At 39.8% G+C, this 17,541-nt stretch overlaps 1 protein-coding gene across 9 annotated transcripts in view; it reads left to right on the forward strand.

Annotated features, from left to right (window-relative positions):
* Positions 1–17,541, forward strand: part of LOC120940557 (poly(rC)-binding protein 3-like) — a 264,353-nt gene that overhangs the window by 193,851 nt on the left and 52,961 nt on the right. For all 9 annotated transcript variants that reach the window (XM_040353493.1, XM_040353492.1, XM_040353490.1 and 6 more), the window contains exon 6: positions 6,266–6,382. In XM_040353493.1, the coding sequence (XP_040209427.1) occupies positions 6,266–6,382 (117 nt within the window). The remainder of the gene's footprint in view (positions 1–6,265; positions 6,383–17,541) is intronic.

Consider the following 17,541-nt stretch of genomic DNA (forward strand, 5'->3'; position numbering starts at 1 on the left):
AATGGGGAGTTCTACCTTAACTCCTGCTTCTGGATAGACATAAACTGGCCAATAAATAAGTGAGAGTTTACCAAACTTCTACCACCACTAAAGCATACCAGAAGAAATGAACACATCACAGCTTGACCTTATCCCACCTACAGTACTTGACAATGTCAGTCTTTTTGTGATGGGGTAGAATTTATGTAGACAAACAAAAAAAGTACTCTTCTAATGCTTCTATCACTGATATCGGCCAACATGGCATGTATTGACCTGGTGTAGATCATAAAAACAACTTGTCAGAGGCTACAATAAGCTACAGAAAAATGGCAACCGATTGCTCACAGGACACCGACTCATTGCAATCAAAACGAAACCAGGTAATCTAAGATAGCTTTAGCTCTGATCTCCACACACAGGAGAGGTCCTTCAGAGGCGTTTTGCTCCTTAGTGGGCATAATTGTTGAGGCATCAATGATTAAGCCCATTAGAGGGCAAAATGCATCTGAGAAAGCTCGCCTGCAGGTGGAGAGCAGAGCTGACGGCATCTTACATTACATGGTTTAGACTTGGTTTCAGTGAGTCGACATCCTGTATGCGATCAGTTGGTATGCGAAAACATGGCCAGTGGGACAAACATCTTCCACAGAAACCTATGGTAGCCTTAGTTTAGAGTATACATAGTTTAGGCATGTCTGGATAAAATCAAGTCAACAAACAGCACTGCTTCTAAAGCCTCTTACACACGGTCGGACATCAAACAAACTTTCCCTTGGATTTTTGTCCGAAGGGAGTTGTCCAGTCACATCCATAGCATACACACGCTCTGACTTTTCTGCAAACTTTTCTAAAACTTTCCCTTTGGTTAACTTCTGCTATTGTTGGTTGAATTTAACATTGGTTCTGAGCATGCGTATTTGCACTTTGTACAAAAGTCCGATGGCTTGCTGTACACACGGTCGGACTAGGCACCATCGGACTTTTGTTGACGTAAAGTTTGTCCGTTTGCAGACCGAACTTTTTGTCCGATGAAACCCGAAAAAGTTGGTCCGATGGAGCGTACAAACAATCGGACAAATTTGAAAACTTGCAGATTTTGAAGTTTGTTGGCAAAAAGTCCGACCGTGTGTACGGGCCTTTAGACAGGCTAACCTGATATCACACATTAGGGAGGCCAGTCTGCCAGTGTGCTCAATAGCAAACGACAGTTAACGACAAAAAGAGAAATATCCTATGTGGAGAATTTCCTTTTTGATTAAACTGACATTTAACTTTCAGATGGACTAAGTATTCATAATAATACAAGAAAAACTGCGCTAACCCAAAAAAATGTTTTAACAGGTGTAACAACCAGAAGGCTGCAATTATGTGGTACAAACACAAATACAAATGGAAAAAAGAAAAACTGTGCCAACTAATAAATATACTCAGCAAGCAAGGCCGGTATAAATATGACAGTGTGAACAAAGTCCAAATAAATGTTGAGTATTGAATGGACGTTTTAAATAGTAGGACAAACAACACCTAGGTGCACTTGACATCCGTGGAAACCACCACCACATGGAAAGCAGCTTACCAGATTGCAGATAAAAACAGCAATGTATGATAATCCAACAGCGAATGAACCCAGGGTATTTCAAAGCCACAGTACAGTTGTCATCAAAACATGGAGACTCAGATCTGTATCATGCTATCGGAAGTGGGTCATAAATGTAATTGAAATAAACCGGACCATAGCATAATAACATTTAAAAAGCAGGTTTAATAAGTATAAAATCTTACTCACAGACATCCGTGAATTGCAAGCATGTATACAGACAAATTCCGGCTGGCACAATAGAAGCCCTTCCTCCTTGTGTTGAACGCGGTGAAGTCACTGCACGTTTTCAATGGGGATGGGCTCTGCAATGATTCACCGCTATATATACCCAAGCCTCGTTTTGGTCACAAGGAACAGGAAATAGAAAAAACGCCATATTGGATATGGAAAAAGGGGCAAATCCAGCCCATAATGTACTAGCATAAGCACCAATACGTTAATTTTGTATCTACTAAAAAGTTCTTTTCAGAGAACACCATGAACAAAATAAAATAAAAATAAAAATGAATATTAAAGACTCCACACTGTACCCATATAGAATTTGGATCATTTTTTCCCCCACAAATAGAGCTTTCTTTTGGTGGTATTTGATCACCTCTGTGGTTTTAATTTTTTGCGCTATAAACAAAAAAGAATGACAATTTTGAAAAAAACACAATATTTTTTACTTTTTGCTATAATAAATATCCCAATTTAAAAAAAGAAAAAAAAAAAAAAAAAAAAAAAAAAAGACTCCAAAAATTATTTAAAAATAAGAAAAGCAGATTACTAATAAAAGAATCAGCTCCATAGTTATACGGACAAAAATGTATACAAAATAGAAACGCCAGCAACTGATAATAAAATTAAATTTCAGTGTTACCCCTATTGGTAAAAACTGGATATCTCTCTACAGCTACAGATAAGCACTATCATTGAAAAGTGTAAAATGTGTATAATAATTATAAATACAAAGGACCTGTGAAAATCGAAGCATGTGTGGACTTCACCACATCCATAGTGATCATGTGACAATAATATTGTCTTATTATGCTAAATGTGAACATAGAAATGGAAAGCTTACAGGTCTATAATAAAAAGACCGTAAAGCATTTCCATATAATGAAATAATGTGAATAAAAGTTATTATGTATTAGTGAATAGACTAAGACCCCTTCGTAAAAAAGGGGGAGTGCACAAATATGTGTTTTGGGATGCCCCAAAAAAACTAAAAAATACCCATTTATGAGAAACTAGAAAAATTTAAAATTAAAAAACGAATTCAATTCAAAAACCAGTAATCTTAATGTGGTTTAGTGTAAAAAAAAACTTGGAGAGGTAAGAAAAAAGGGGGGGAGCTCCCATCCTTGTGTGACAAAATCAGATCAAGCTTTATTTATAAATGCATTGACGTCAGTGTCAATGTTTAAGCCATATGGTGTATAAGACTTCAACCGGTGGATCCAGGCCATTTCCAGCTTAGATATCTCTCTCACCAGAGCGCTACCCCTCCAATTAGGCCTAAATGTGTCAATGCCCAAGAATAACGTATTAGACGGATCTCGAGTGTGTTTTAAGAGATAATGCTTAGACACTGATAGGTAGATTCAGGTAGATTGGATTAAATTTAGGGCGGCGTAGCCTAGTGTTTTTAGGCTACGCCGCCGTAAATTAGCTAGGCTAGTAGTGATTTTCAATCAACTTACCTGCTAATCTACGGCAGGGTAGCCTAAAACGAGCGGGCGTAAGGGCGCCTAATTCAAATGACTTGGAGGGGGGCGTGTTGTATGGAAATGAGGCTTGACCTCATGTTTTTTGAAGTTTTTTGCTACTGCGCATGCGCCGTGCGACTACATTTCCCAGTGCGCATTGCGGCTAAGTACGCCGTACGGGCCTATTGATTTAGACGTGGATGAAAGCGACGTAACTCCCGATTCGCGGACGACTTACGCAAACGACGCAAAAAATTCGAACCTCGCAGCGGGAACGGCGGCCATACTTTAACATTGTTATTCCACCTCATAGGTGGAATAACTTTAGGCCGCCTAAGGCCTTACGGAAACAACGTAATTCGACTGCGGCGGGCTCGCGTACGTTCGGGAATCGGTGTAAAAGCTCATTTACATAATCTACGCCGGCCGCAATGGAAGCACCATCTAGCGGCCAGCAGAAAAATTGCAAGCTAAGATACAACGGCGCAAGCCGTCCTATCTTAGCTTTGTTTAAGCGTATCTATTGGGTGGTATCATAGCCCCAGTCCACATCAGGACAATCCCTATCTCTTAAGGGAAAAAAGGAATTATGAACCGGGACATTGAAATCCCACCCAGAAGCCCCTCCGGTCTGATAAAGAGAAGGTGACTGAAGGCCCCAATCTGAATCATGACCTTGCCTCCAACCATCCAAATGGTCAATGAGGACCCCCTACCCCTCTGGGGATTGTGGCCCCACCCTCTACCACAAGTTGTCTGTCCGCTCGGTCTGTGTGGTGGGCCTTGATATTGGGGTCCTGGACCCAGATTAGAAGTGGGACCATTAGTCCCTATAAGGCGGCCCGGATAACCCTGTGGGGGGCCACCCCTAGGGGCACTAGACCCTCTCCTAGGGGACTGATAGACAGTATTGCCCCCTGTCCTGGAGGTAGCCAGACCCTGTTTGGGGGCTACAGGTTGGGCCTGCAAGAAGCCCAAGGCACTGCCACCCCCTCCTAATGGTGGAGCAGATGTATCCATCTCATTGGAGGCTGCTTTTGCTATCTCCTCTAAGAGTTTCTTTTGCCTATTAAATACAATATGGCCATGGTAGTTGCCAAGGTCCCTATTGTATTTTTTCTTTTTTTTTGCTCTTAGGTCCTTATCCTCTTTTTCTAGGATTTTAAGAAGATTTGGGGATTTTTCCCTATACTCATCCCTTTCCTTGATAGGGTTCAGTTTCTCCTTAATTAGTTTGATCTCATCATCCAATTTAAGTAATTTGGTAGATTTCCTCTCCACCAAAAACCGGAGGGAAGACACACCAGCCTGGTTAAAATACTTAAACCACTCCTCAAGGTCTGTATCCCCCTTTTGTGGAGCTACATCCCACCTGAGACTTCTAGGGACAATTTGGAGGCCAATATACGTCTCCAAATATGCGATATCCCATTTGGTATGGTTTTCGGATATCATGAGATTTTTAAGTCTAGTAAAGATTCCACCAAGGTCACCCTCGTCATCTTTAAATACTTCAAAAACACCATCCAACTTAACCATTTTAGTGGCATGAAATTCGAAAATATCCATTGAAGGGATAGGGGGTAAGCAGCAGTAATAGAGTTAAACAATAATAATACAAGAAAAACTGCGCTAACCCAAAAAAAATTGTTAACGGGTGTTTTTGAATTGAATTCGTTTTTTAACTTTGAATTTTTCTAGTTTTTCATTATTAATGGGTATTTTTTAGTTTTTTTTGGGCATCCGAAAACACATATTTGTGCACTTCTCCTTTTTTACGAAAGGGGTCTTAGTCTATTCACTAATACATAATAACTTTTATTCACATTATTTCATTATATGGAAATGCTTTACGGTCTTTTTATTATAGACCTGTAAGCTCTCCATTTCTATGTTCACATTTAGCGTAATAAGACAATATTATTGTCACATGATCACTATGGATGTGGTGAAGTCCACACATGCTTCGATTTTCACAGGTCCTTTGTATTTATAATTATTATGCACATTTTACACTTTTCAATGATAGTGCTTATCTGTAGCTGTAGAGAGATATCCAGTTTTTCCCAATAGGGGTAACACTGCAATTTAATATCAGTTGCTGGTGTTTCTATTTTATATACATTTTTGGCCGTATAAATATGGAGCTGATTCTTTTATTAGTAATCTGCTTTTCTTATTTTTAAAGAATTTTTGGAGTCTTTATTATTCATTTTTATTTTATTTTGTTCATGGTGTTCTCTGAAAATAACTTTTTAGTAGATACAAAATTAACGTATTGGTGCTTATCCTAGTCCATTATGGGATGAATTGGGCCCTTTTCCCATATTCAATATGGCGTTTTTTCTATTTCCTGTTCCTTGTGACCAAAACGAGGCTTGGGTATATATAGCGGTGAATCATTGCAGAGCCCATCCCCATTGAAAACGTCAAACTTATGATGAAACACGTCTGGGACGGCGTTCAGTGACGTCACCGCGTTCCATGCAAGGAGAAAGGGCTCCTATTGTGCCGGCCGGCATTTGTCTGTATACATGCTTGCAATTCACGGATGTCTGTGAGTAAGATTTTATACTTATTAAACCTGCTTTTTAAACGTTATTACGCTATGGTCCGGTTTCTTTCAATTACATTTATGACCCACCCACGGATCGATTGCATGATACGGATCTGAGTCTCCATGTTTTGATGACAACTGTACTGTGGCTTTGAAATACCCTGGGTTCATTCGCTGTTGGATTATCATACATTGCTGTTTTTATCTACAATCTGGTAAGCTGCTTTCCATGTGGTGGTGGTTTCCACGGATGTCAAGTGCACCTGGGTGTTGTTCGTCCTGATTCCTACTATTTAAAACGTCCATTCAATACTCAACATTTATTTGGACTTTGTTCACACTGTCATATTTATACCGGCCTTGCTTGCTGAGTATATTTATAAGTATCCATAATGTACATTTAATATTGGCTTTTAATTTTACTTTGTATTACAGAGTGGTGCACGAATCAACATATCAGAAGGGTCCTGCCCCGAACGAATTGTAACAATAACAGGACCAACAGATGCCATTTTTAAAGCATTTTCAATGATTGCACTAAAATTTGAAGAGGTAAGCAACAAATAAATTACCTTTTTTTATCAAGAATAAGCAATATTAAAAAAAAATCTACCACTGAACACATAAGAAGTTCAACATCTTCTTACCATATTCACATTGTATATTATGTATGAAACCAACCATTGTAGATAATTTAAGAAATGTCATTAATGGTAATTTTAATTTTATTTATGATATTTACCTACAAAAATACAGCTACATATATATCTTATATCGTTTACCTTATATCTTATATACCTAAGCAACTTATCAGTATAAATCCAAAAACAAAAATGTAATATTTTGGAGCTTACCAATCCTTAAAGTTGATCTTCAGGTTTCCTGTCACTTTAAATTGGTAATTTGAACCAAGCTGGTCCAAACTAAATATTTCCTTCACTAAATGCTGCACTGGCTCTAAATGTGAGACAGAGACTTCCCATCTCACACCCAAAACAGAACAGAGTTGGGCTGAGCCTCACTCAGCCATTCAGAGGCAGCTTTGTATTCTGCGAATTAATACAAGGCTTTCTCTGATTGGCCGAGTTGGAGACCATGACGTCATCAGCTCACCTCTGCACTGCACTGCAAGTACGTCAGCAGCTCACATTCAGATTACCCTAGCTTTCACTTACTTGTACAATTTTATAAGTTTCATTGTTTCTGTTTATATTTTACTTTCACAACAATATTTTACTTTTAAAAAGAATATAATTCATCTGAATTTGTTTGCTAAACAGAGAACACATTAGTCATTGTTGGTTTGTAGATGTAATTGAGAATTGTAATATCAAGAAATGATTATAAAACCTCAGAGCAGAGTGAGAACTGGGAGATCAGCGGTCTTGTTATCCCTCAGTTCTCAGGTTTAGAGCCAGAGGGGGACAGCTGCAGCATCACACCAATGCTGCAGCATAGAGGTAAGTATGTAATGTATGTTTGTTTTATTACACAACCCAAACAAAAGGGGACTGATTTTTAGAAGCTGTGCCCCAAAAATGCAGATAGACAATTACTAATCACTAATATTGTCTGTGGTCTCCATGCAGCTTATACTTTCCTCATTACCGTGTCTCTGTGTGGGCTTTTTTTCAAAATATACTGTGGAATCCCTGTTAACCAAACTTTAGATTTTAAATAAAAGTATACTGTATTCTGCATGTAAACATTAAACACAATAGTTTGTAACAAGTTACCATAGAACTATAGGTGTGTGCTGCTTATTGCATTAGGCTGTGCACCCCAAAGCTCATTCACACATGCGCAGTAGTACAGTGGATTGTATCAGGAGGGCAGTGGATAGTGTGAGTAGAGCAGTGGGCATGTCTGTAGGGCAGTGGATAGTGTGAGTAGAGCAGTGGGCATGTCAGTAGGGCAGTGAATGATGTCAGTAGAGCAGTGGACGTGCCAGTAGAACAGTGGACTTTGTCAGTAGGGCAAATATAGGTATGAGTAGGGCAGAGGATGGTGTCAGTAGGACAGTGGATGGTGTCAGTCAATAGAGAAGTAGACAGTGTCAGTAGGGCAGTGGACTTTGTCAATAGGGCAGAGAATGGTGTCAGTAGAGCAGTGGGTGGTGTCAGAAGGGCAGAAGATGGTGTCAGAAGGGCTGTGGATGGTGTCAGTCAGTAGAGCAGTAGACAGTGTCAGTAGGGCAGTGGATAGTGTGAGTAGAGCAATGGGCATGTCAGTAGGGCAGTGGATGATGTCAGTAGAGCAGTGGGCGTGCCAGTAGAACAGTGGACTTTGTCAGTAGGGCAAAGATTGGTATGAGTAGGGCAGAGGATGGTGTCAGTAGGACAGTGGATGGTGTCAGTCAATAGAGAAGTAGACAGTGTCAGTAGGGCAGTGGACTTTGTCAATAGGGCAGAGAATGGTGTCAGTAGAGCAGTGGGTGGTGTCAGAAGGGCAGAAGATGGTGTCAGTAGGGCTGTGGATGGTGTCAGTCAGTAGAGCAGTGGAAAGTGTCAGTAGGGCAGTTGATAGTGTCAGTAGAGCAGTTGGCATGTCAGTAGGGCAGTGGGTGGTGTCAGTAGAGCAGTGGATGTGTCAGTAGGGCAGTGGACTTTGTGAGTAGGGCAGTGGACTTTGTCAGTAGGGCAGTGAACTTTGTCAGTAGAGCAGTGGACTTCAGTAGGGCAGAGCTTGTTATCAGTAGGGCAGAGTATGGTGTGAGTAGGACATTGGATGGTGTCAGTCAGTAGAGCCATAGACAGTGTCAGTAGGGCAGTGGACTTTGTCAATAGGGCAGAGATTGGTGTCAGTAGGGCAGAGGAGGGTGTCAGTAGAGCAGTAGATGGTGTCAGTAGGGCAGAAGATGGTGTCAGTAGGGCAGTGGATGGCATCAGTCAGTAGAACAGTGGACAGTGTCAGTATTGCAGTGGACTTTGTCAATAGGGTAGAGGATGGTCTCAGTAGGGAAGAGGATGGCAATAGTAGGGCAGAGGCTTACGCTGGCCTATTTACGTTACGCTGGCGTAAATATGGGAGCAAGTGCTTTGTGAATACTCAGCTTGCCTCTCAATGTTACGTCGGCGTAGCGAATATGAGATGCTCTACGCCGGCACAAAGATGCGCAGATGTACCTGAATCTGGCCCATTGATATTGTTATTTACAAAGGACTATTTTTTATCTTTATACTTTCTTTATTACTGTATTTTTATTAAAGGTTTTGGTCTTTTGCATTTTACCGATTATACCACATTGTTAAATATTTGTGAACTTTAAAAAAAGATCTGCCTTTTCGCTTAAATACTGAACTTGTCAAAGCATACATTATTTTTGGGGATATTTCTAGTTTGTTTGTTTTAAAACCCTACACAAATTACCTAATGCACTGTTTAATGGCAAAAGGCGGCTTCATTCACTTAAAACGCTTTTAGCTGTAACAGTGCTGGAACAGGAATAATGGGTCAATTTGCAAGCTGTTTGATCCTTTTCTTTTGCCTTTCTGTAGACTTTAGGGAGAAGCTATTGCTTCCAGTAATGCACATTAATGGCGAGAAAAAAAGAAAAGCCCTTACAGTCTGGTCCCAAAGCGAATTGAGATTGAAAGAATAATTGCACACTTTCAACTCCGTAACTGTATGATTCAATTATGTATTGATGTCAATGTTTTACATTTCAGAGGGTATACGTTTCATTCAACTAAGGTTTTTCCTTTCTCTTTTTGCTTCATCTAAGTGGTTTTATATTATGAATTGCATTAATTAGAAAATTAAATATTTGCAAAGTGTAATGAAGCAAAAGGGTGTAATATTTCTTATTAAGTATTGACATTATGTAGTTGTTTTATTATTTATTATGCTAGTGACCAGCTGTTTACCCCTCATAAATTTTAATGTGATGCAAATGCAAGGCTTCAGCCTAAATCTAATCAAACAGATAGGCATGCTTGTTCTATATCAGTTTAAGCGTTAAAAGCCTATTTTTTTCTTGTTTCACTTAGAAATTAAAATGGCCAATTAATGCAAAAGCTGTTTAACATATTATAAAAGAATCATCATTATATTACAACCCGTTAAACTGCTTTTATATTAATTGCTTTCCTTAAGCAGTTACTGTTTCTTACAGTATTTTTTTTTCTTTTGCTTGTTTGTTTTTTTTTTGCTCGATTTCTTTAATGGGTTTGAGAAGAATGTACAAACAGTACATTAAAGATAAAATACAATAACAACATGTGGATTCCAGCATCAGCCCACATCCTTACATTTGTTAAAGTAAATCTGTAAACTGCAAATAGCTGAGGCTCGATTCACACTACTGCAACCTGAAAGTTGCACAACTTACAGTGCAACTTTGCCAGGCGACTTCCTGATGCGATTTTGAAGAGAGGGAGGGCTACACCACAGGGAATACCTGGGAAATTTTCCGCTAATGTCAGATCCAAATCACATTAATATAGATGAGGGTCCGACTTGGAGGCAACTTCCATTAAAGTCTATGGGCACAAGTTGGATAGAAGTTACCTTGAAGTAGTCAAATAAAATGATAGTAGAAACTACTTACAAGAGAACTGACATGGAAGGCTTAACAGCAACGTTATAATGGATACCCCTCGAACCACACTCCAAAATAGGGGGGGATGTAGAGGTGTGTCACTGCCAGCTGACGCGTTTCGAGGCGTCAAGGGCCTCTTCATCAGAGCTCAAACTGCTGAGCTCTGATGAAGAGGCTCTTGACGCCTCGAAAAGCGTCAGCTGGCAGTGACACACCTATACAACCCCCCCTATTTTGGAGTGTGGTTCGAGGGGGAATCCATTATAACGTTGCTGTTAAGCCTTCCATGTCAGTTCTCTTGTAAGTAGTTTCTACTATCATTTTATTTGATTAAACCCGTCAACGGTAACACACTAGGCTGGTGCGCCTTTCTTCCTTTGCTTTTGTCGTTTTCTACTAGGACATTCCCCATCCACGAAAGGCACTAAGGCCTGTGCTACCGGTCTTTGACACTGTTGGTGCGTTCCATGTGGAATATCGAATAACTTTGGACATTTCACCCGTGCGCAGGAGTTTGTTCTTGTTTTGTGTATCACCTTGAAGTAGTACATTTTCTAAAGTTGGAGTGACTTCAGTAGTGCTAATTAAGACAGCTATCATTGACTAACATGGAATTTTACATGTTATGCGACTTGGGGTCTCACAAATTGGATCCCAAGTCGCAGCAGTGTGAATCAAGCCTTAATGAACACACAGATAAAATCCATTTATGTGAGCTGTTTTACATGCCAAAGAATTTGTATTTCTGTTGATCAAGTCCTGAGATCTAAACAGCCCTGCACAGTTAGCAGTTAGATGCAGGAGACTTAGCAGTGGTTCCTGACATTTAGCTGTGGGCAGACATCCCATTGAAAGCAATGTTACGCTTGACAGCTCCCGCAGATAATTGTTGCCACTCAGTCTGTGTCTAGAGCTGATCCTAGTTCTTCACGTGAATAGCTTCCACCCACAGCTAACTGCCCACCCCCCCCCCAGGTCTCCCAGATATAATCGCTAACATCTCCATTTGCAATTGTTAATGGGGTCTTCCATGGATGGCAATAGGCTGATGCTCAGCTAGCTGGCTGACTCCTAGACTTACTTTGGGAGAAGGAGCAGCATTGCATTGCATTAAAGAGCAGGAAGCAGAGTCTGTATATTTAATGAGCAACGATGTATTACATAATTACAAATAACCCATATAACCATATTTTCGAAAACTTTATCACATAATGATATGGTCATTTGAAGTAAATGAATCTCTTAAATGTTCCTTTTAAAGACTATACATTCCTTTAAACTAGTCAGGGTAGAATATATAGATAATGCTCATCAACGTATTTAGCAAAATCCATGTAAGTATACAATAATTTTTCTGCTAACACATCAGTAATCCAGTGCAGCCATATTTGATCAAATTTAGTTTGAAAGTATCTGCTAGTATATATTCATTTATACACTGTAAAGTGTTAATTTCAAGTTCTGCCCCTGAGCCTAGGTTATGAGAGGTTTGTGGAAGTTGGAAAAACTGGAATCTTTTAGGAGACCCAACAGCATTAGTTTGGGTCTAGTTTCCAATTAGCCTACAGGTCCACTTGCATCCAATAGATATGAATCATATCATGTGAGTTATTTTGTTTAGGATCACTGGGGTGTAATCATCATTCTTGTATAATGCGCATTTATCACTTATTAGAGGAATCCTCAAGGGGTTAGACTCACTTCAATAATAATTTTGTCATTCATTAAAACATGTCAAAGACATGGTACAGCAAAAGAAAAAAAATCTAATTGTGGTTGGGTTTTTGTAATATTGGTTTTAAACTGAAAGAAAAAAGCTCAGTTGCCATGGGATGCACACACTCATATATGCTGTCTTGCTTGCAGCCATATATTTTGGAAATGCAATTCTTATTCATTGCAACATGGTATCATATATATTAATATAACTTTGGCTGGCAAATTAGCATAGGATTTTTTTTTAGTTCTGTTTGTATAAGAATAAATGTGCCCTTTACACTTCAAATCTTCAAAGAATTACAAAACAAAAGTATGGCTGGTTGCTTTTTCACAATGTAAACTATGTAAGATTATCTTAGCAGAGATTTGAACCTGTGAAGCTAAGGTTACATAGACACTGCCTAGAGGAATTCCAGGCATCAGTGCAATTTATGTAGGACTTGACTTAACAAGAGTAGTAGACATTCAGAGTGGCAAAGCACAGTATTGAGTCTGTATGTTTATTTGATTATGTATTTTGCATCTTTAAACATACCCAAGCATGTTTTTTCAACTAAATCATTCTTTGGTAGGGCAGTACCCGCAGAAACCAATCTGAATCCATCTTGCTCTGACCTTGTTTGAGTAAAGTAATATTTTAAAAATGAGAAAAATGTGCTTCTTCAATTATGTATGTACTGTATAAGCCTGTTTGCCATTTAATAGGCCGTTCTTCTATTTAACATATCAGGGTCACATACACAGCCTGACCTTGGATCTTTATATTATTGTTATCACTGAGCATAGGCATGAGCACAGGGGGTGCCAGATGTGCCTGGGCACACCCTAATCACCCCATGTGCCAGTGCCATCCAGTGTACAGAAGTGTGCGGGGCACACAGGCCGAGAGGGAGGGGGACCCACTGTGCACTACATACCCCGAATAATCCATTGTATTTTATCTGCAGCACTGGATCCGCTGCATCATCTTTCTTGCCAGCCAGGAAGGAGGGGGCGGGTACACTGTGCAGTGCCAAACCTGCTGAGTCTGTCCCACCCCACACTCCCCCTCCTGACTTGCACACGCTTCTCTGAAAGTGCTTGTGAAGGTGGCAAATTTAAATGTAGAGGACACAGTAGCTGTAGATCATCCTGGGGCCATGATTGTGAGTAGCATATTGAACATCCCCTTCTCTCGGTCACTTCCTGGGGCCATGATTGTGAAAAGCATATTGGGCACCCCCCTTCTCTCTCTCACTCCCTCTCTCTAACCCCCCTCTCTAACTCCAATCTCTCTGCCACCCCTCTCTTTCTTGCTCACCCCCCCTCTCTTTCACCTCCCTCTCTCACCCCCTTTCTCTCTCTCTCTCACCCCCCTCTCTCTCTTACCTTCTCTCTCTCTCACCCCCCCTCTATGTTAGCAGAATTCATAACCATGCTAAATAATTACATATGGAGAATATGTCCATCGACACTTTACAGCTTCAAAATATCATAGTCGTTTATGGAGTGCTATTTAAAGAGTTGTGTTCTGTAAATATTTAAAACTTGGGTCTCTAAATCTAGTTTAACATATACAGCACTCAAAATAAATTCAATTTGAGAGCATGCACAGCCAACATTTGTTGTCGGAAATTCCGACAACAATTGTCCAATGGAGCATACAGACGGTCGAACTATCCGACAAAACACGTCTGTCGGATAATTGTTGTTGAAAAATTCCGATCGTGTGCACGGCCTTAAGAATACATATTCTTAATGAGTGGATGTGTATTATTTTAAAATCAAAGCACTAGTCTTTACCAATGCATAAACACATTAATGGGACCAGAAGTCACCACACAAAAGTTGATAAAACATCAGTTAGCTGGGTCAACTCTGCAAATAAATGACTGACCATTAGGCATTCCCACATAAACTAAAATATTCAATTGTTTGTATAGTTAGTTTTGAGACTCGTGGCTAAACTCATTCTATATACAGTAGTCTAATAACTATCTCCTGGAAATTAAAAAAGATACTGCATTGTTACTAAAGGAAATTGTATTGTTTGTACTTTTGCATAAAAATTAACAATACACATATTTAATTAAAGGAACTGAACCTGGAATCTCACACCATGGTCCTATGCAAATGTTGATAATTTTTTTGTAATTTCAAGAGTTGACCTTCTTCACTTTGCTATTAGCCCATTAATATGATGCGCAACATTCCTGGCTAATATAAGTGTTGAAATCAGCAGATGAAGGTATGTGAGGCCATTGTAATGAGATGAATAACAGGTATTGACAGACAACAGGCATAACTAAGATTATCAGTCTTTATCATGTAATAATAGACTTACAATAAAATAGTGCTTACTGGCCTAGAGTGCACATGATATAGTGATGTCTCAATTTTGGGATACGTTTTTACAGCTGCATGTCACAGCTTCAGCTGCAAAGCCTGGTGTCTGTCTTTACATTCCTATCACACGTATATATTGCTATTATCTTCCTGCTATAATTAGAAGTCCAGCTCTGAACATTATACTCCCTTGGCTGTCAGGAACAAGTTTGTTTCTTGGCTTTGACCTCATGTCGCTCATTTCTTTGATATTCCACGCTTCACTCCATACATCGGCGTAGAAGCATATTTACACATTCCAACCTGCTTTTACTAAAACAACTTGAGGTCAGAAAGCTTATATGAGTTTGTAACTAATTAACATGTTTGTATTTTTGGATACATTTAAGTTCCAATAAACTCATATGCCAAGAGTCAGTTCCCTTGTGCACCTCCAAGCTTCTGTAGTTCCAGCTAGTGAAAACACAATAGTTACAGAGTAGTGTGAGTATCACATCTTCATCTTCACAACAATTCTAGAAACTGATGCTTAACATTATTTAGTGAAAGATAACATTTTCAACACATTGGGAACTGACTGTACTGTACTTGTGTTTTGTACTGCTGTCTCTTCCTTCAAATTCCCCTCTATTTAAAGTGGTTGTAAACCCTTTAAAAACACGTTAACCTACAGGTAAGCCTAAATTAAGGCCTACCTGTAGGTGCAAGAAATATCTCCCAAACCTAAAAGATTTAGGAGATATTTGCAAAAAATCGCGGCACCGATGTCTACAGCGCATGCACCGTAGACATCGGGCGCAGGCGTACTGAGCGTGCGACTAATAACGCCATCATGCTGTTACTGGCGGCTCTCGCGCACATGCGCGGGAGTGATGTCTTCACTGCACCGGCCAGTCACAGCGTCTGAGCAGCGATACCTGGAAGTCACTCTGGGTATCATGGCGGTGTCTGAGGAGCTGAACGAGGGCCGCTGGTTGGGCTTCAATCTCAGGTAAGTAATTCATAATGAGCTAGTATGCTATGCATACTAGCTCATTATGCCTTTGTCTTGCAGGTTGTCTTTTTAATTTATTTTTTAACAAGAGGGTTTACTTCCTCTTTAAGAGATATGGGGGTTGATTTACTGGAGAGTACACAATCTGGTGCAGATGTGCATGGTATCCAATCAGCTTCTAACTTCAGCTTGTTCAAATAATCTTTGACAAAAAAAAAAACTGGAAGCTGATTGGTTTCTATGCAGAGCTGCACCATATTTTGCACTCTCCACTTTTAGTAAATCAGCTTTATGGCATCCATTGAATAACATACACACTTGGAAAAGTGTTAAATATCAAGATTGTGCTGGAGGCCATAGCTCTTTAACAGAATAAAGTTTAGAGGAATGAGTAGTAGAATATGTTAATATGAACGTCATCCTTTGCCGTTTTTTTCCCTTCTCAAATGGTGTTTAACCTCCCTGGCGGTATGATTATTTCAGAAAAAAGGTGCTGAAAGCGGTACCATTATTTGCAAGGAAATTTGGCGTTTTATACTGTAGGTCTGTAATTTTTAGGAATAACTCACTTAAATCTGACCAAACAAGAGTCTAGTAGGCATCCCGGGTATGACATTTTTTTAAAAACAAAATTATAAATTATAATATAATAAATAATTATAACAAGTTATAATATAATTATAATAAAAATTATTCAATAATGTAATCAACTCAATATCACTGAAATTTGCTCAGTTGCAGAATTGTCGCTGTCATTACTTTTATTTTTTTATGACGAATTTCCCCACAAATCGCTATCGCACAATTCTGCAAGTGATTATAATTTATTATCGCTGTTTTCTAGCTGCTCTAAAACCATTTTTGACATAAAGGGACACTTTTGGTTTCTATGGACAATCTACAGTTTGCAGGCAGAAAGAACAGTTTTTATTATATAAAAGAACATGTAGGGCACTGGGCAGACCACTAGGGACAAGGGGGGTGTGTATTTTTTACATACAGTACTGTAATCTATAAGATTACAGTATACTGTATGTAATGTGTTTGTTTACGTTTTAGAATTTAGCGCCGTTCTCCGCTCCCGTGCATCGTAACGTCGCAGGGAACAGAGATCGGTGGCACACAGAGGCACTGTGTGAATCGAGCGAGGTTCCACTCGCTCACACAGCGCGGTGGCATCGCTGGATCCAGGGACAAGGTAAGTAACTTTGTCTGCTGCTTCAGCGAGGCGAGCCCGAGTCTGACTCGGGGTTACCGATTTCGGTATGAAAATCTCACCCCGAGTCAGACTCGGGAATTCCCGCCAGGGGGGTTAAAGTGGACTTTGCCATAAAAACATTCAACCCTAATTGTTAGCCCCTCCACCATTTAAAATTGCTGCGTAACAAGTAGCCATAAAAAAATTACCTCAGAACCCCAGCTTCTGCGCCATCCACCTAAGTGCCCTGAGATTATTCAGCCATCCCAGACAAATCTGAGGATCCCAGATCTCTTGGGAAAAGACTCCTGTATAGTGCAGAAACACTTATCAGTGCAGTACACACGATCAGTCAAACCGATGAGAACGGTCTGATGGACCGTTTTCATCGGACCAAACCGATCGTGTGTGGGCCCCATCGGTTAATTATCCATGGGTTAAAAAAAAACAATCTTGTTTTAAATCTAACCGATGGATACCTAACCGATAGAAAAAAAACGATCGTTTGTAGGCACGTCCATCGGTTAAAAATCCACGCTTGCTCAGAATCAAGTCGAACGCATTCTTGGAAGCATTGAACTTATTTTTTTTCAGCACGTCGTTGTGTTTTACGTCACCGCATTCTGACACGATTGTTTTTTTAAGCGATGGTGTGTAGGCACGACTGACCATCAGTCAGCTTCATCGGTTAACCAATGAAAACGGTCCATCAGACCGTTTTCATCGGATGGACCGATCGTGTGTACAGGGCTTTACATTATCACTACCTATTTGTTGTTTTCTCCCAAAATGTGTACATATAGCAAGCCATTTATAAAACTTTGCATCATTTACTTACTTCATGACTGCTTGACCACAGGGCTGATATACACATAGCCATGATGCCACTCACTGGCATTCATTGCTTCTGATCATGTGACCACTGTAAAGAAGAT

Source organism: Rana temporaria, chromosome 5 (genome assembly GCF_905171775.1).
Source record: "Rana temporaria chromosome 5, aRanTem1.1, whole genome shotgun sequence".
Lineage (NCBI taxonomy): Eukaryota > Metazoa > Chordata > Amphibia > Anura > Ranidae > Rana > Rana temporaria.